At 40.1% G+C, this 19,422-nt stretch overlaps 2 protein-coding genes across 2 annotated transcripts; both read right to left on the bottom strand.

Moving 5' to 3' along the window:
- Nucleotides 1–1,181: 1,181 nt before the first annotated feature.
- On the bottom strand, nucleotides 1,182–7,072 carry CFIM-25 (homolog of CFIM-25). The gene is made up of 7 exons (XM_008810013.5): nucleotides 6,786–7,072; nucleotides 6,600–6,645; nucleotides 2,878–2,971; nucleotides 1,977–2,050; nucleotides 1,793–1,879; nucleotides 1,602–1,712; nucleotides 1,182–1,508 (listed from the first exon to the last, which is right to left on the bottom strand). The coding sequence occupies exons 1-7, from the start codon at nucleotides 6,929–6,931 to the stop codon at nucleotides 1,437–1,439; spliced, it is 630 nt and encodes a 209-aa protein (XP_008808235.3). The 5' UTR covers nucleotides 6,932–7,072; the 3' UTR covers nucleotides 1,182–1,436.
- Nucleotides 7,073–7,879: 807 nt separating this feature from the next.
- LOC103720357 (uncharacterized) lies at nucleotides 7,880–19,416 on the bottom strand. The gene is made up of 15 exons (XM_088705085.2): nucleotides 19,100–19,416; nucleotides 18,616–18,982; nucleotides 18,291–18,506; nucleotides 17,984–18,155; nucleotides 15,511–17,876; nucleotides 15,301–15,408; nucleotides 15,108–15,208; nucleotides 14,903–14,993; nucleotides 14,562–14,672; nucleotides 14,405–14,470; nucleotides 10,550–10,609; nucleotides 9,918–10,475; nucleotides 8,756–8,875; nucleotides 8,525–8,644; nucleotides 7,880–8,295 (listed from the first exon to the last, which is right to left on the bottom strand). The coding sequence occupies exons 5-15, from the start codon at nucleotides 17,809–17,811 to the stop codon at nucleotides 8,230–8,232; spliced, it is 3,702 nt and encodes a 1,233-aa protein (XP_088561211.2). The 5' UTR covers nucleotides 17,812–17,876; nucleotides 17,984–18,155; nucleotides 18,291–18,506; nucleotides 18,616–18,982; nucleotides 19,100–19,416; the 3' UTR covers nucleotides 7,880–8,229.
- Nucleotides 19,417–19,422: the final 6 nt, after the last annotated feature.

Here is a 19,422-nt window from a genome sequence, read left to right as displayed (position 1 = left end):
CCGTTCTTTAAGCTCTCCGTACCCTTGTTAATGGTTTGCCATACAATGTCCAAAAGTTGATAGAAACCTGATAAGCTTATGCTACAGAATAACCTATATGGTGACGTTTACAATGGTGTTATGATAGAGATGGAATTGACTTGATGATCTTAATTAGTAATTAGATGGCCAGCATATTTATGCAAGTTCGAGCACATTACTTCTCGAGCCGTCTAATACATTAAAAGCAAGAAAAAGGAAGGAATTCATGTCTCAGATTTGAAGGAACCACCCGCCACCTTTTATGAATCAATCTGATTGGACGCAAGAAAAGGTTGCATTATAAACGGATATCTTACTAGTTCTTCTGACTATTGACATATTGTTCATAGATAGGCTAGCTGCATGGAGATTAATAGGAGTATCCTTCTTTATGTGAGATTTCCATATCCTTTTAGCTCTCTCCTATTAAAAAAAAGGAACCGAGCATAAATGAAGGAAGCTACGTAAATCAATCTGTCATCAGATGAAACTTTTATAGCACACTTGATATTACAGGAGCATTAATTGGATAATTTAGATAGCTGCTGACTTATCCATCAAGAACATCAAATATTTTTCCAGGGACGCGGGAGATAGAGTGAAAGAGAGCCGTATAAGCCAAGAGTTCAGTGATGTCATGACGTTTTACTCGAAGCCATGCAAAGAAAAAAAAAAAACAAACGGAGTAAGCCAAAAAACGAAGGCCTGGAGGCAATAAAAACGATGGCTTATGGGATTGCATGCTGCCAGATTAATGCGGTCTCATTTCTGACTAGCTTTTGGAACACGCATCCACCAACTCAAAAAGGAGCTGTCCCCAGCGTCATAAACGCGGCGCGGGGCCGCGGTTTTAGAGTCGTTCGCACATAAACGCGGATGAGCATTCGAGCGAAGTTTTAATCAGCATACATATATCTTAACAACTTCGTGCATTATTTCGAGCAAATGAGTTCAAAAGTTAGGTGACGCCACCTTGTCGGTTCTTCATAATAATGTTCGGTACATCGGTAAATTAGTGACGGCTATAAGTTTATGATGCTCTCTATGAGATTTTCATCGAGTGTTCGGCTCGGACCTCGTCATTATTGTTGTTTCGCAGCAAAATTCTTTCAAAAAGAGAGACAACTAGAATGGTGAGGATTATCATTATACCAAAAGGCTTGAAATTTAATTTATTTTTTTTCCTCTTTCTGTTGCATGGAACCATACGTACGTATATAAACACAATAGTCTCGGTCATAACAGTTTAAAGTACTCAATTGTCTACACCACAAAACAGTATGAAGTCTTCTATAGTTAACATATGGCAATCAACAAAAGATGTGCAGATCTTTGGCCCAGTATCTCCTCCTCTGTACACGAGCAATTCACTCATACACTCCATACACCCACAGACTGATGTTATTAGCACTGCTTCAATCATGGATGGTGTTGAAGGAGAATTTCGATAGGTGGTGCGGAATTCCAGAGATTATAGGACCGTATGTCTACAAAATGTGATATTATTCGATGAGCATAGGCATCAGAGATTTAAATCTTTCAGTTCTGCAAGCTGTATAATTTCAATCAATATATTGCACCTTCGAATTATCATGTATCTGGCACAATGGAACTGCAAGCAGCTTCAAATTTTTCGGTACAACAAAGTGCCGGGTCCTAGGCAGCCTAACCAAGAAAAGCTTTGTGCATTCCTACAGAGGAAAAAGACAGATTAGTTCCTTCAAAGATTGCATAAACTATAAAAAGATAGAAACTTGAATGACCCATATACCTTAGGTCTGCGTGTATTAGGTGGCAAATATGGAAACGGTAGAGTCTCGAACTCAGACCTCCACCAAATTCCTATGCATTCGTCTACCTGGAAGTCAAGATGTTCAGTATTCCATTCGGTTCGGAGTTAAACAAGATTGTGATTGTAGAACTGAGATACTCTACCAACCGTGTTTCAACCCTACCTGCCACTCATCATTTATGCAGCTTTCATCAAGGGAGAGCTTTCTTGATAGCTTGCGTTTCAATCCTTCAATATCTAAAAAGAATTCCACATCGATCTTCCTCAGTGTCAATATTATCATGAATTTGAAATTGGCAGCTTCATTTTCACTTCTGTAGTTGCAGAAGATCCTGAGGAAGCTTTTTCAATCTCAATGCATCTGAAAAGGCTGGCTTTGCTAGTGGTTAATAGATAAAACTTGTGTGCATCTTCCTAGGTTTTCAGCCTTCAAAACAAAACGATGTACAAACTATGCAAAAGGTTTCAGATAGAAACACTTCACCATGCCAGCATATGAACCACAGGCGCGGTAACTGACTTGTATCTTAAAACTTTATGGGTGTTTCAAAGGTTGCATAAGATATCAGTTACATATCCAAACATAGTTAGGATATAAACATGGACGACATATTGGAGGTACTCATATAACATGCAAGTGGCGGCCCTCTCCAACCCCATCCAAACAGGGATATCACAGCGATTACGACAACACTCTCTGACCTTCCATACTCCTGCCTCCTCTTTTCACATGGATTGAAGGCTTTTAAGCTATATCCTCACCCATAAAAAAAGGTGTCCCGCTCCTACCACTGTAGGGTTTAGGGAGGGTAAAATATATGCAGCCTTACTCCTACGTGTGGAAAGGCTATTTTCGTGCTTCGAATCTATAACCCTAGGTCATAATAGAGCAACCTTACCATCGCACTGAAACCCACCCTTGCATCGTCACTCATATATGGAATATTATACAGATGGACTAGCTGTGCGTTAGAATACCCTCTTTAGGCATTGGGATTTAATATGTACCATTCTAAATAAATCTATTGTGATAGAATATAAAGTCCCAAATAATTAGCACTAACCTGATTCACCAGGTCTCAGACGGCCTCCAGGAAGCTTAAAGAATGAGTTTTTCACTTGCAACAATAAAACATGAGGGTGTTGAAACAATTCGACCTGTTCAAAAAAATTGTTAGGTCCTTCTCTTATAGCAAAAATTATAACTAATTTTCTAATTTTATAGTAAATGCCAAAAATTGCACTTCAGCCAGGTCTACATGTCAGAGAAAGATAAAACCACATCCTAGCAGGGTAGCCACTATGTAAAATTCAGCATCAACAGAAGCATCAGCGATCAATTGCAGTGTCACCTGCCGCTGACAAAAACAGCCATGGTGTTTAGGGAAGAAATTATACATCACCCAAAGGTTAAGCAACATCACATGTGACACCAAGGAGCACACTGACACATCAAGAGGAGTTTACGGTATGAAGAAGGCACCAAACAACACACACCAGTAGTGCGGCACTGCAGCAATGATAACTAACACTCTAACTACAAGAATATGGAGCTGGCTACAATCTTCCTTGCAAAATTGCAGCATAGTATTTGTATCATGCCAATATCATTCATTCCAAAAATATGCATACTTTATCATGCTGCCTTATACCAACTTCTAGAGTAGGAACTTATGAAAAATATGCTACTCAGAAAATTCAAATACATGAAATTTTTAGGAAACTAAGTTTTGATTTACATAATGTAAATGCCCTTCATAACATAAAGTTGTCAATATTTTTGTACTAGAAAGCATGTCAATGCACTTTAGACACAGCATAGGCTACCAATCCTCCAGCATTGCATGCCACTGCTACCAAGCATGACTGCAAAATCACATATCACATATCCAATCCACGAACTAATGGAAACATTATACTATGAACGAAAATACCTAACAAGAATAAAATCTATCAAGTTTGCGATGCCAATATTGTCCTCACCATCAATCCTCCTGAAACATGGCATGTGAACCCTCAACATGTAACTCAGCACATTGCTACCCATCAAAACTAAGCTAATACAATAAAGGACACAGAATATGCAGGTTCAGTTTTGTGCCAGTATGCCCAAAGCAATTATGTCTCAGACAGCATCATATATCGATGCAACAGATTTTAGATATTAAAAGAGAAAGAAACTAGTGAATGCCAAACCAACATTGGCATGGCATCTAATTTGTGCTGATCCAATACTTGTTTCACTTTCTCATTAAAAAATGACCTTCAAACTTAAACCAGCCACAAATTTATGGTTTACCTCTAAAACTTCAAGCTTGTCCCTCTCTCATTCTCAGACGTGTGCAATTTATGATACATATTAATGATTACCCTTTCCACATATTGTAACCTCTCAACCTTGACTTGTATATCTCATGCCATTTGTAGTAACCATTGATTTAATATTTCTATTTTGTTTATGCAATATATAGGTTTGTTCCACTGCTCCAACCTTTCATTTACACACTTCATTCTCTCTTTTCAGTTTGCTGACTTAGTTTGAGGATCACATTTAGGGCTAGAAATGGGCTCGAGTCAGGCTTCGGGCTAGGCCCGAAAGAGTTCAAACCAGATGTGGGCTTAAATATAAGCCCATTTGTTTTTCGGTCTAGGCTCGGGTACGTCACTGGCTCAGCCCAAGCTCGAGCCCGAATAAGGCCCGAAATAGAGTCTGAATTTAGGCCCGAATCAGTTTGTTTTTGTATGTTATTATTTAAATAGAATAACGAGAAAATAAAAGACAAATTACAATAGGTTTAGCGGAGAATAATGTATCATGTATCATTTACTAATATTATAGTAGAGAGCCTAATATTTTATTAGCTCATTTTCTTGTGAAGCAATATTATGAAATATTAAACCTCAATCGGGTTTGGGCCGGACCTATTTTTGGCCCAAATGGGTAATTCGGGCCAGCTCAATCGGCTTCGAGTTGGGCTCAAGCCGGGATAATCCAAATTGTTTGGGCCTAAGCCCAGCCCGAAGCCCAAAAAAAATCGGGTTGGGTTCCTAATCACATTACACCCCCCCCCCCCCCCCCCCCTCCTTTTTGGATAATCATTTTATCCCATTTAAGTGCATATTGTAGGCCTTGTCCAACCAATTAAATTAGGTAAAATACATCATATCTATGAGCTCCATTTTTGGTGGAAGCTTAGGTTCTCCAGTGACTTATTCTTAAGTTCCATCTAACATCACAATAGGCACCCTCAGAGTCGCACCAAGCCTATATTCACATTTATGAGAAAGCCTATATTGACAATTATCAATGGTTTATAGTGTTATTCAAGCCATTACTCAGAAAATTTTTAATACCTAACCAGGATGCAATGAAAGAAAAAGCAATTGCAATTTTTTCCTTTCTGTGCTCTCTTTTTATCTTTTCTTTCCCTTTGAATTTTTTTTTATTTTTATTATTATTTTTATTTTTTGGGGTTGGGGGGGAGCAGAACCCTTCATCTTTGATTTGTTCTTTATCTTATCCTTCAATGGAGAGTTTGATGCATGCATCACATAGTTAAGCAGTCATTTGTATGACCATATTCATAGATGGAAATACAGCCCCTTGCACAATGAATAAAAATGGCAATTAAATCTCAGTTTAACCAACCTGAACTTAGGTAGGGCAGTAAGTAGTGGTATGTGATAGAAGAAACTCAATTCACTAGGTCAGGTCACTAGGTAACCTAGGTCTAATCTTACTAATCAAGTTCCAAAAAGGATCAAAACAACCAAATGAAGAACATAATCCCCTTACCTTAACCTGGTACACCACTCTGCTCTTGGACCTTATTGCAAATTTGACTGGGATAAAACATCAGGTTGGATCAAGATGCTTTGCATGTCAGAACAGATTAATTCTAGAGCTCGCTCAAAATATATTTCAGAGCAACCCATGACAAGAAGAGCATCCACTCTTAGACTGAATTCAACAAATGGGACATATATAAGTGGCTGTGTTTGTGCATCATGACTCTAAACATAGGGACTAAATGATCGGTTACGGCATGTTGGTGATGGTGTCAATTTGGGCTTTTCTACTGTGTCCGTATCTGATTGGTCTAAGAAATATGTGTTCATTTATCAAGGATGCCCCTTCATATAAAACAAAAAATCACCCTATATAACTCCCCTCCCCTCCCCCTCAAAGCCCAAAAAAAAAAAAAAATCGCTATATAATCCCATTCAGAACTTTCAATCAGCAGCAGACTAACCAGCAATCTAGGGTTATAGCAATTAGAACCAGCTGATACAGCACAATCAGGTTGTTGGTTGAATAAACAAATCTCACACTAATAACCCATGACAAGAGGATTTACGATCAAAATTAGAATTTTAATCAGCATATCCCTGAAATGCATAAAAATGACTACGGCCACAAGGCCTTGGTTAAAATAGACCCAATTATACGTTTCACTGTCATTGAGACTCTTTTTTTAATAAATTGGCTCACCAGCAAGCCCTAATCCATTATTCGAACTAAATCTAAGCTGTCAACCATTAGGGCTCATACTCACATAGATTCAACAATATATATATATATATATATATATATATATATATATATATATATAAGAAAAGTGAAAATTAATCAAATTCAAGGACCTCTCTCCCTCTCTCAGCACTCTATTAGCATTTCCTTTCCAGGAGGGAACATCCAATTCATTGGTATTTAGCGAAAAAAGAAAGCAATAAAAACTTTAACAGAAATCCATGAAGGAAAAGAAAGGGCAATAAAAGAACTAACCAGAAGAACCCCTTCGACGCAAGTCCTCATCCCATGAGCAGCATAGCTGAATACCAACAGCAAACGGACCACAACTTGTATGAAGAGAAAATGCCAGAAAGAAAGAAGCAGAGCATGTGAATCCCATGCCAAGCTGCTCTTTTTCGACGCAGACGAAGAAGATCACGAGAGAGACACAGAAAATACCTGGCTTTCAACCGCTGGATCCTGTCGGCCAAGGAGTCGTCTTTCTCTGGGATCGCGTCTTTCGAGCCGAAGTAGTAACGGCTAAGAGGGTAGATGTCCACCACGTTGCCGCCGCTCCCCGCTCCGTTACCGTTGCCGTCCTCCATCGATACCACCACGACCACCTTCGCGCGCCCAGAGAGAAGACTGGAAGGCCAGAGAGAGACCTGGAGAGCAACAGTAGTACTACCATGATGCTATGGAAAAAGCTAGAGATGTCGTTTGGGTCGGTGGATGGGCGATGATGTGGCGAGACAACGAAGGCGCCGCACAATATATAATATATAGATATAAGAGCAGAAGTGGACACCTAACCGTGTTTTATTGGGCCGTCCAGGTCAGCAGCCTGGAAGGAACGGTACAAGGATTTTCTCTCATTTCATTTCAAGTTTCAAAGGAGAAAAAAAGAAAAGGCTCATGATCCAAACGTATCGGTCTTTGGAATGGATGGGTCCCGGCACTCCCTGTACATTGATCAAAGAAAAAGAGGTAAAATCATAATTAAACGATACCCGATATCAGGAGATCATTTTTATAAACTCATAAGTAGATATTTTGCTCTTCTCTGTCCCATTGTGCAATTTTATTTTCAGTACGTCATGCAGTTTCTGGCTGGCACGCTCATGAGACGGGTCACGACTGGGTTTAGAGAATCAAATTACAGCACCAAGCCAGAGCCTAATCGACGAAAAGTTATTCATGAAGATTGCTTGCCTTGGAGGTCTTCACCTTATCAATGAAAAAAAGTAGGGAAAAAGAAGACTTTCGTGAGCCACCGGCAAGAAGCTTCAGCGAGATTCAGATGATGATAGTATGAAGATATGATACAGTTTACAGGAACCAGGTCACGCCATCCTGCTCCATTTCTCCAGCTCTACGATAGCCTCAGGCTGCACAATCTTGCATTCTCAACTCACAAGCACCTTGAACGGTCAAGACATGGAAGGCTTCTGGAAGTTAAAAATATTGCATAACTGTAGGTATAAAACCCCAGCAAGTGCCACTCGCTTGTTTGCAAACTATTTTTTTCTTCCGATAGTTCCCCCGGAGAATACTTACACTCAACACCTCAAAATTTATTTTTATTGCAACATTTTCTTTTATGAAAAAAATCTGGGGCCCTGAAGACCATCCTGACCAAATCAAAATGAACTGCTACAACAAAATTCAAAGCCCGTACATCTGTCTTACCACAGAAAACTATCCACAAAATAGACATCATAAAGTCGCCCATGAAGCATTGGCCTTCCATGCAGGCTGAGCTACTCGTGATACACCAATTCCTGTGAGAGCGTCGGGCCATTCTCGTGCGGTTTCATCAAAAGTGACGCGATCAGCTGGATTAGCATGCAGCAGTAGACCTGGAAAGCGCACACGAAAAAAAGAAACTGATACTCTTCACAGATCAGGGTATCTTGAAAATCTGCTTTAACCTCACAACGAGCCTCCACTCTTCAAGAGATAATTCATCCTGCAGCAAACATTTCACCAGTAAATAAAAGATTACATAAAGATAAATTGCCACGATTTCAGCAGAAGCATGTATCTGGGCATTCAGTTTCAGTTGTCCAGAACCTGAGGTCATACCTATAGACCCTTCTAAACAAATGAAACCTCAAACCGATGTGGTTTGTAGCAAGTAGAAAAGAATGGGCTGGACACTTGAGTGGCATTAAAGAAGGATTACAATCAAATCTTACCCTATAATTCGCTTTCAGTGTGTCAATAGATCTCCTTGAAATATGACTAACAAGCTCATCATCAATATCAAAATGTCTGCCATACATCTTTTGTTGTTCTTCGGAATTGGAACCAACAATCTGTGGACACAGAAAAAGAGTTTATTAGGCCACAAAACTCCTAGAACACAATTAACAAAAACAACCAAAATACACGACATTAACCCTTAAAACACAGCATTTTCTCATTACCTTTATAGCCACCTTCTGTCCCTTCGTTGCCACATCGACGTGTTTATGGTTAATCTCAATTGATGCAATCCTCCCAATATCAATGAAATCCCTTGAAGGGATGCATATAGGAGTGCCTACCTGAATAACAACTTAAAGTGAGCGGACAAAACAATTTGCCAGGTGATTGAGGGGAAGCAACAATAAAATGCTAAGCTAAGGTCACATTACAGTAGTTACTTGACTCAGGTCAAAAGATTAATTTCACTTGTAGCTCGACTGGTTAAATTTAACAAGGAATTCAGCATAGTTGTGCCAGATGATGTTGCAATTAAGACTCCATTTACATGCTTGCTGTTTGATTGGATGAAAACACAGTAAAATTCTACTTCTTTAGTTGGGCATAGCTGATGAAAACACAGTAAAATTCAAATTCTTTAGTTGGGCATAGCTCATTGACGCAAGACTCGCTAATGCCACGAACCATCCTGCAGTTGCTGTGGTTCAATACATGCTTGTTTCGACCATAGATCAAGCAAAATATGTTCCAATTACATGATCACGCAGCCAGATGCAGTAATTGGACTTGCAATCACCCCCACTCACAAACAAAGAAACACATCAGTTAAGTCAGATGTCTGTGATTAAGCATGTGATTAAGCATAAGGCCTACTCTGGAAAGTGGGTAAGGACTGGGATAGGGCACTTATCCTTGCATATCCCTGGAGTAACTGCCGAAGGGACCAATTTGTGGGATGGAACCACTGATCCCCAACAATTCAGTCAACCTAGGATATCCCAGGATCATTCGTTCCTTAGATACCATGGAATCATACTATCTATCTCGCCAATTCATAAAATGATTGGAACGACCCTTTTGTCAGCAAAAAGTAACAAAAAGAACAAGGGCATATTAGTCTTTTGTCAAGAAATAATCATTACATTTTCAGTTGTGCTACATTAGACGGATATCCAAACAACCACACAAAAAAAAACAACTTATCCCATCTTATTCCACTTTAGCCTGGAATTATTTATGCTCATTGAGGACAACAGCAACTTAGTTGCCTGCATTGCCCCCTAAAAGAAAAATTTGAATATTTGCTTCATGGTAAATTTCAGCAAAAATATGAAATCATCAAATATAAAACCTTTTTAACAAAAGATTAGCATACAGAATTACCTTAGCAATGCCTTCAAGAACATCGACACCCAAAACAATTGGGTCCTTCTTGTTGAAAATGCAGTTTGGCATGATGCTAAGAACACATGGGAATACTGCCTCTTCAGCACTTTCTTTCTTCTTTTCTTCCTTTAAGTTGTCAATGTAAGCCTTAAACTGGTCAAACAGGTGATAAATAATATCTGCTACAAAAATCCTCACACCAGTTTCCTCAGCAAGCTCCCGAGCATCAGGCATCACTTTGACATCAAATGCCAAAATAGTTGCATACTCTTTTTTCCTCTCAAGCATAACACTAGCCTTCATAACGTCCTTCTTGTGAACAGGACCTATGCTAAAATCGCTGAATGGAATGTTTACATCTGGGCTCTTCAAAAACTCTGAAAGAGCTTCCAATGACCCGAGGGTAGAGGCCTGCACATACACACCCTCCCCACTCTTGTCAATACGGCTCATAACCTTATTCATCTCTTGCATTACAGCCTCCTTGACATCTTCCAAATCGTCCTCAGGTTTTACCACGTAAAGGGCAGTGCCTGCAATGGCATGCTCAAGTCCCTGAAAGCATATAGATAGTCAGCACATAGTTGCTGCATTTAGTGCAGATGCGTACTGCTAAAAACCGACTATACCTGTGCAGAAATTTTCACACCTTGTGCAGCTTTGAGCTCTTTATGATGCAAGTATGATCCCTGAGACAGTTGAGATGACAATATATCAACTGAAGTGATGATTATTTAATAGGAAAAAAAAGAAACAATGCAAAGATAACGTTCATGTTGAATAGTTTAATTCCAGATTTCGAATAATGAACCAGTGGTGCAAAGCAAGTCAATCACGTACAAATGTGTCAGGCAATTAAGTAATAAAAATATAAACAAAGATTTGGTTTAGTTTAAGTTCTACAAAAATAGTTATCATGGATTGAAAACTTTGCGGAATGTACATGATCAATACTATAAAATGCAGTAAATGACATGGGAAAAGCCAAAAGGCCAAATGCTATAACAGGTGAAGAGCTCCACCAATACTATATATATCCTTATTCTGAAGAACTTATTTGATGATTTAAGGGGGAAAAAAGAATGAATTGTAATGCATGACAAAGAATTAACAATATAAGACCACACAATTAGGACATTTAAATTCAAAGAACAATGATGATTTTCTAGAAAACCATGCATGTTTGTAATTTGCAAAAAGGTTTAAAATCTTAGATTAGAAGCTGATGGTCGGCCTAATGCTGGACTAGACCTAGAAATAATATCTCAAATAAATAAAATCTCTGGCATGAATTGTGTATATGATAATCAAGACCAGCTTTAAACCATGTGTCTTCCAGGGAATATAAAAAACATATGGGCCAAAAAAAAAAGGCAAAGCACTTCACGCAAAATCATCTGTTTCCAGCCATGTCTAACGATGCCCATACTTCAGTTACCAAAGTAATATCTTGATCCAAATCAGATCACCATCAATGACAAAATTATGAAAGGTAGAGTACAAGTTCAGACAAGAAAAATTTTGTATGAGAAAAAATAAAAATCAAAAATTGAAAAACCAGAAATATACCCAGCTTCTAAACACAATCTATATATACAGTATTGGCCCATACTTCAGTTACCAAAGTAATATCTTGATCCAAATCAGACAACTATCAATGACAAAATTATGAAAGGTAGAGTACAAGTTCAGAAAAGAAAAATTTTGTATGAGAAAAAATAAAAATCAAAAATTGAAAAACCAGAAATATACCCAGCTTCTAAACACAATCTATATATACAGTATTGTTGATCTCCTACCTCAAGTTGCAAAGCTCATTCAAGTGATATGCCTGTTAAACAAACAAGCAATGCACTCCCTCTACAACACTTTTCAGCAATATTTAAGTGTCAAAAAAATAAAAGAGAAGTAATCCAATGTGGGAAATAAAAGAAAATAAAATTGAGAAAATTTTCTTATTTGGTTATATAAGAACATTGTATAAAATGTCACACAGGAATCATCTACTGATGAGTTAAAAGATCTGCTTGTCTTTTCTTCTGCACAAGTGAGAGAAAAAAAAACGCTGTGCACTCACTAAGAAAATTTTGGGACTTCATTTTTTTCTTAACTTTCATTTTTGCTTTTGGTTTTAATGATTGAACATTGGAAAAAATGATCACTCCAATAACTTTGTTTCCCTTTCTTTCACAGCTATCAAAAAGAAAGCTTTAGTCTTGCAACTTGATCAAACAAAATCTCTCTGGCAAGACTCAGCAATTTTAAATGGCTAACCATACCGAAGCTCCACAAAATCATATACATCCAATTCTCTCAAATCACATGAAGACATACTACTAAATCCAAAACTTATTTAACTTTAAAATAGAGCCAAGCATAAAGAAAAAGCAAAATTCACCAGAAACAATCTTTCAGAGTAACTCGTTCAAATAGTAGGTTGACACAATTTCAAGATGCACTAATCTTGTTTCCATCTTGAAATTTTTTTGCATCGAGTAATTGTGCTGTAAGAAGCTGTGTCTCAACTTGATCTTAAACTTTAAACTAAAATAAATGAACCTATACACTTGAGATGGAATTCTCTATTCGTTGACCTGATAAAGCAATTCCGAAAAAGGGTAACCTCTATGAGTCTTCTTTCCGCTAACAAAGAGTATAAAGTCTCTTCTAGGTAATACTCTTGCTAATCATACATCAAAAGTACTTTGGCTAATCATATATCCAAAGTACTTTTATCTTTAAAGATCTACCTAGCTTGGTGTAATACCAGAGTCTGCAGAATCGTTTACCAGCCCTATTAACTCATACTGGTAGTGAATCAATATTTGCTACGTCCACCATACCGTGTCAATAACAAGAACCGGACCATACTGATATTGTACCAGCAGGGCACTAGTACAAGTACCAAAACCAGTACTGAACCATGGTCAATACATAAACAACTATGCAATGCTGCTTTCACATATTCAAACCAAAGAAACCGACCACCAAAATCAACTCCAGAAAATATCTTATATCTACGAATTTTCATTTTAAATCTAAAAACAAATAAACCACTCGATTTGATATGCATATGGTACAGTGATCTTCAATGAACCACAGAAGTTCTACTTCACTGTGACTTCAATGCATCATAACTTGAGAGTTCACAACATGCACAAATATTTTACTAAGATTTGGAAAACTATACTCATGAGACGCTTTACCATGACCACAAGATTCTTCTTTGATGATCTATTTCAATGCTAGGAAAGTGACAGAAATAAATGAAAATGAAAGTCCATATTTAGGCAGTCAGACAGAACCAACCTCCATTCTTATTTTGCTTGCTTTCATCTAATTTCACAACACCCAAAATGTAATTAGATATCCTATAATATCAGAAGCAGAACCACGGGATGACAGAGTTACAAGATTTTCATCATCCTTGATGCTCTCTCTCTCTCTCATATGTGCACATATATGTGGGCACCTGTAAGAAAGGAACTTGTATGCAGAAGATGAGAAATAGTAGGATGAGATGCCACTCATAGAGAAATCCTTAAATTCATATTATGAAAAATAAAAATTTAACAGTAGTAAATCTATGGTACAAAATCATCTGGTGTTCATTGTAGTCACTCAAAAAACCTTCAGAAAATTTCCAACTATACTGAACCATGATTTTTTAAAATCTCTTGCATGTCCATACAGCTATCCATTCTTCAAGAGCTTTCACATCTTCCATAATATTCAGTGATATGCAGCTAAGAGTATAAAACAGAAGGTTGCTCAAATTCCAAAATGAGAACTTGCTTTTAATCCACCTTGAAGCAAGTCCAACCAAAAGAATGTTTAAGAATTACTGCACATATGAGATAAGGAGTAAAAGGCAAGGACAAGCTAACCACACCAAACACTGATCTCATGTCACAAAACCCCATTAAGTCAACAAACGGTCACATCTCTGCATACAGGCTGATAATTGCTCTAAGTCCTGGAAAACATAATTTAACCTAGAGCATTCTGGGCAATTTAATCCTAACTCTGTAGCTCGTTTAAGTTTGAGTAACCTTAAATTGACTTTTGCATTCTTATTTCCAGTACAACACATCTAGGGCCTGTTGAGCCAATCCATACTGACCTGTTTGGCAAGTGAAAGACTTCTATTTGGTCACATTACCAAATCAGCATAATATCATGCATTTTGGAAACAACTTCATATATCTCAAGTTCTAGTTGTCAAAAAATTTTAGCTCGACATGAACTTGGTATCACACATTTGCCTATGTAAAGGCATTCATCAGTTGTTGCAGCACTGGGACAAGAAAGAACTAAATTAGCATTACGTTTGAGAAAATGACGTAGATGTAATGGTCAGGAAGTCACTTTTTTGGTTAAAATCCCTTTTGTGGTATTAAGAGCAATCAGTGATCAATTGCTATCTTAAAAATTGCAACTAAAGATATCATAAAAGGTAATGGTAGTACAACTAATTCACTCACCTTCACTCGGAGCTCCTTCATAGGGTGGGGGGTAAGCAAAGCTCTAATATTGGTAACAATAGGGCCCTGCATTGAAATTTAACTACAGTAAGAAACAAGTACACAAGAAAGCGGCTTCATTACAGCAAGAGAATAAAGGTAAGAAAAAATCTAGTACCTGCATGCCACAAATAACTATTTGGTCACCTTCATGAAGAACACCATTTACCAGCACAACATCGATGGTAGTTCCTAGACCTTCAATCACTTTGACTTCCAAAACAGTACACTGAAAGACATAGAAGTGACCAAAAAAGACTTTCAGAATATATTCCATTAATCTGATGCGATGGCAAAGTATAAATACGATCAGCTCATCTAGGATCTGTGTTTAGCATGAAATGTAAAACAAACAAATAATGAGAGGGAAACCAATGCATGAAGAATGCTTAGCATTGCAAGTGTTAATGACTAAAATAGTTAAGCACCAGGAACAGGCATAAAAACTGTATAACCAACCTGGACTTCATCAACATAGGTAAGCTTTTCTTCCATTGTTTTCTGCGCCCACTGTACCAACAACAACAGAAGATCCGGTATTCCTTCGCCACTGGGATATCATATAAAATGTAAATTAGTGAAAAACATTCAGTAAAAATGTTACATTTCAGTAAACTATCAAGAAGGCATACAAAAGACAAGTGCTGTAGTACATAGGAAATACCTGATAGCACTTGTGGGAACAATATTAAATGTTTCTCCCATTTCTCTATTCTTGTAGTACAGAGCTGTGTTCAGACCCTGCTCCTTGAACTGAGTTATAATCTATAACAAAGAATCATACGTTTCCAATTTCCACATTAGCTTTGGATTAAAAGTCCCAGCAGGAAAGAAATTATACCAGTGAATACACTGACCTGAGTAAGTCTCATATTAAACTCATTCTTCACATCATTGGACTGTTGTTTGAGAGCCTTCACTATGGGTGCATTTAGGCAGGTTTTCCACCCATAAAGTCGATCCACCTTAAGAATGGAACAAAAGAAACATGAGATTGAATGAGTAATAATTAAAAAAATATCCGGTAGCATATAAAAGAGCTTTCACCATGCAACTTGAAAACTCACCTTATTCAATGCCACTATGAACTCTGTGTTCCGTCTTTTTAGAAGGTTGAGAGATTCAATTGTTTGTGGTTCAAGCCCATGCATAATGTCCACAACCAATATAGCAATATCGCACAAGCTGGAACCTCTAGAGCGCAAATTAGTGAAGGATTCGTGACCAGGGGTATCAATGACAAGTAAGCCTGGAACCTTCAGTGTTGCATCAGCTTTCAGCTCCCTTGTTCTCTCCCTTATGTTTTCAGTTGGAAAATAGGTAGCCCCGATTTGTTGCGTGATACCCCCAGCCTCTCCCTCCTGCACATTAGTGCGTCTAATGCAATCTAGCAGCTTAGTTTTCCCAGTATCTACGTGACCCAGAATGCAACAAATGGGTGAGCGGAGGTCATTGCCGCTCTTCTTCGATTTAACATCTGCAGTCCTTGACTCTTGCTTAGTGACAACTTCATTTCCCCTCCCAGTAATAGTGGTGGGTACATTTTCCCTCTCATTTTCTCTGCTTTCCACACCAGTCTTCTTTGAAGGTGCACAAGGAGCAACCACTTTTTTGACAGTAGGCTTTGTGGTCACTGTAGAGTGAGTCTGCGGTTCAACACGCTCAGCACCTTTTCTAACTACTGGTTTTGCCTCCACCTCCTCTTGATCCTCCTCAGCAAATGCACTTGTGGCAGGCAATGTAACATCAACATCATCCCAGCTCTTTGCATCCCACTCATCCTCATCTTCATCATCTTCCATCGCTTTAACCTCTTCTGGCTCCTGACTAGCTTCAACGTTGTCCTCAGCCTCCTCAACTTGAGATACAGACTCTTCCTCAGCCATGGCATCTTCAACAGCTGGCTCTGTAGTCGGTTCATCTGCCTCTGCCTGGCTTTCAGTGACCTTCTCTACCTCCACAGCCTTAGCCTGAGTATGTTTAGGCTTCTTGGTCTCATACTTGGGTCTTTTCTTTGTCTCTCCACCAGCATCACCTATCGGAACCTCACTCTGAGCAAGGAACTGTTTCCTCATTGCTTCCAACCTCCTCTGCTCTTCCTTCTGCCTGCCTGTCAAGAGTTTGCCCTCCTGCTTCTTCTTCAGCAACTTCTCCTTCTCCTTTTCTTTCTTCCTCCTCTTTGCCTCTTCCGCAAGCCTCTCCAACTCCTCCAATCGCTTCCTCTCCTCCTCTTCCTTCCTCAGTCTCTCCTCTTCCTCCCTCTTTCTCCTATCTTCTGCCTCCTTCCTCCTTGCCAACGCCTCCTGCATCTCCCTAACATGTTTTGGAAGCTTCTTGTCAGGACCCTTTCCCTTTGCTTCTTCCTTCTTCTCTTCCTTAGCCTCCACTGCAGAAGGGGCGGCGGCAGCGGCGGCCTTCTTCTCTTTCCCCTTCTCTTTCTTCTTCTTTTTCTTCTTTGCTGCAGCTGACTCCACATTCTCAGCTTCCCCATCCTTCTCATCTCCTGCAACCTCTGCCTGCTCCAGCAGAACTGGAGATGTCTCCTCCACTACTGGTGGTGGTGCAGGGCCCTCCCCAAGCTCAGCAAGAAGCTTATCCAAGTCCTCCTCTTCCTGGGCAGTCCTTCCATTCTTCTTCTTCTTCTTCTTCTTCTTGGAGGCAGCCTCCTCCGGAGCAGCCCCCTGCTTGTTTGATTCCAAATCAGCATCCTTTATCTCAGTATCATCTCCTTCTTCGGCTTGTTCCTCTGGAACCGGGGGTGGGGCAGTAGAAGCCACCGGAGGGCCCTCCCCCAGTTCCGCTAGGAGTTTATCCAAGTCCTCCTCCTCCTGGGCGGTCCTCCCACCTTTCTTCTTCTTCTTTTTCTGCTGCTTCTTCGATCCAACATCCCCCATACCGCCCTGCCGACCAAATTCCCCATCAAGATCCCCGCTCTCGTCCTCTTCGTCCTCCACCACATGGTTATTAACCTCAGGTTTCGACTTGGGTTTAGGTCTCGGTTCTGGATCGGGCTCTTTGTTGTTCTCCTCATCCCCGAGGGCATCCAAAGCATTGAAAGCACTGAAAACACCAGTATTCTTCTTAGATTTAGACGACTTCTTCTTACCAGCGAAGACGACGGGGATCTCGTCCTCGTCCTCCGCCGCCGCCGCAGCTGCCTGGGCGTCGTCGGCGACGGCGGGCTTCTCCGGCTCTACGGCATCATCGCCCTTGTCGGCGTTGCGCTGGACCTTGCCGCCCTTCTTGCTCTTCTTGGGCGCGACGCGGTTCTCTTCCAGGCCCTCGGACGGCGGCGGCGGCTCCGCCGGATCGTCCTGCGGCATCGAGTACTCGTCGTCGGCGATCGTCACGTTTTTCTTCCGACCCATCGCTTCTCAACAGAATCGGCTCCACCCCGGAGTCTCGATCAGCAGAAGGGCCAAAGATCAAAACCCTAGACGATCGAAAGGTAGAGAGATGAAATAAATCGTAAACCCTAGAATAGCGAAATGATATTGGGACTATCGGTGGTCGAAGCGGATCAGTGCTTTGGATATATACCTCTTGGTCTCTCGAGAAAAATACTTTGGTCTTTACTCGATAGCACAAGTAGATCTCGGTGAGCTGCGATCGGACTCCGGAGCTCTCCCACGTGCCAGCGGATGGCGATAACATTCGGGGCGAGTTGATGTCGGGCGGAAGGGAAAGACCGGATATTTTGGAATATGGAATTCTAGTCAAAGCGTCACAAATCCGAAATCAGATATTATTTTTAATAATTATTCAACAATTGAAATTAATCTTAATTGAAATATTAATCGGAAAATGCTGTTGTATATTTAGCTTAATCATATACATCATTGCTAACATTATGTCAAGTTTCTATTTTCTGAGTCCCTTTTTTGATAATTATCTATTCTTCCAATTTTGATGAGCGAAGGTGGGAGGAAACAAATGGAAACTTCATCACTTCCACCCACACCATTGCCGCCTACTTCATCCTAGCCATCGAATGGTCACTTGCATCACCATTGAACCATCTGCTTGTGTCCCCACCTTCCAGCACTTTCAGCCCTTCTCCTCCCTAGCATGCGAGAAATTATATACTATATCAGTGTATCAGCTCAGCGGTACATCGAGCCAATTATTTTTCGATATGAAGTAATAAGAAAAACATAAAAAGCGTGATCCACCTCCTCCCCGAGCAAATGGAGCCTTGGCCAACCTCCCACCGGGCTCTACATGGAGGCCAGATTACTTGAGACTTTGAAGGACTCGTCAACTTGGCAGGGCCAAAATCCGAAATCTTAATCGGACATTCCTCAGCACCCCCAGCAATAGCTCTTCGTTGTTTGCTCGAGATTAGGGCACGAGTGATGCTCGAGGGCCCCATTCGCTTAGGGAGGGGGCAGAGCGCCCGTTTCTCCTTATGCTAAGGTGGCCAAGATGTACTATTAAGTTGGTACACCAAGCATACGGTATAATTTGATGACGAGATCAATGGAGAGATTGATGCCCACAAGAGCTCTAGCAGAGACCTGCACCGGATTGGTTCCTGTCCTGCAAGCCGAGTTCATATTGGTGCCCCAGTTCATAGTGGATGAGGTGGTGCCTCTGTAGATAAATTCTATTTAAATAAAGAGAAGGAGAGAAGAGAGAGAGAGAGAGAGAGGGAACCTCGAAGGTGAGGGGTTCATCGTTTGAGAGAGGGTAGGGCGAAGACGGTGGCCTGAGAGGTGGGAGGAGACGGAGAGGCGAGGGTCGGGGTCGAGAGGAGAGACGGAACTCACGGAGCCTTCCGTTGGCTTGCTTCTACCCTCCTCCCAGATACATTAAAAAAAAAAGGGCGTCACATTAACCACTCCCAATGCCAGTTATTATTTGTAAAGGTCCCAACTACCGTGGATTGGATTGACACCAAAAGCTTTTATATTTACATGAATCCTAAGCAGCGGGAATCCTACCATGTGTTTTCCCCCCGTCAAACCAGTAACCTGTCA

The sequence above is a fragment of the Phoenix dactylifera genome, chromosome 9, assembly GCF_051530095.1.
Source record: "Phoenix dactylifera cultivar Ajwa chromosome 9, Ajwa_hap1_PhDact_Kaust_v1.1, whole genome shotgun sequence".
Classification (NCBI taxonomy): Eukaryota; Viridiplantae; Streptophyta; class Magnoliopsida; order Arecales; family Arecaceae; genus Phoenix; species Phoenix dactylifera.
This window is presented reverse-complemented; position numbering and strand designations above follow the sequence as displayed.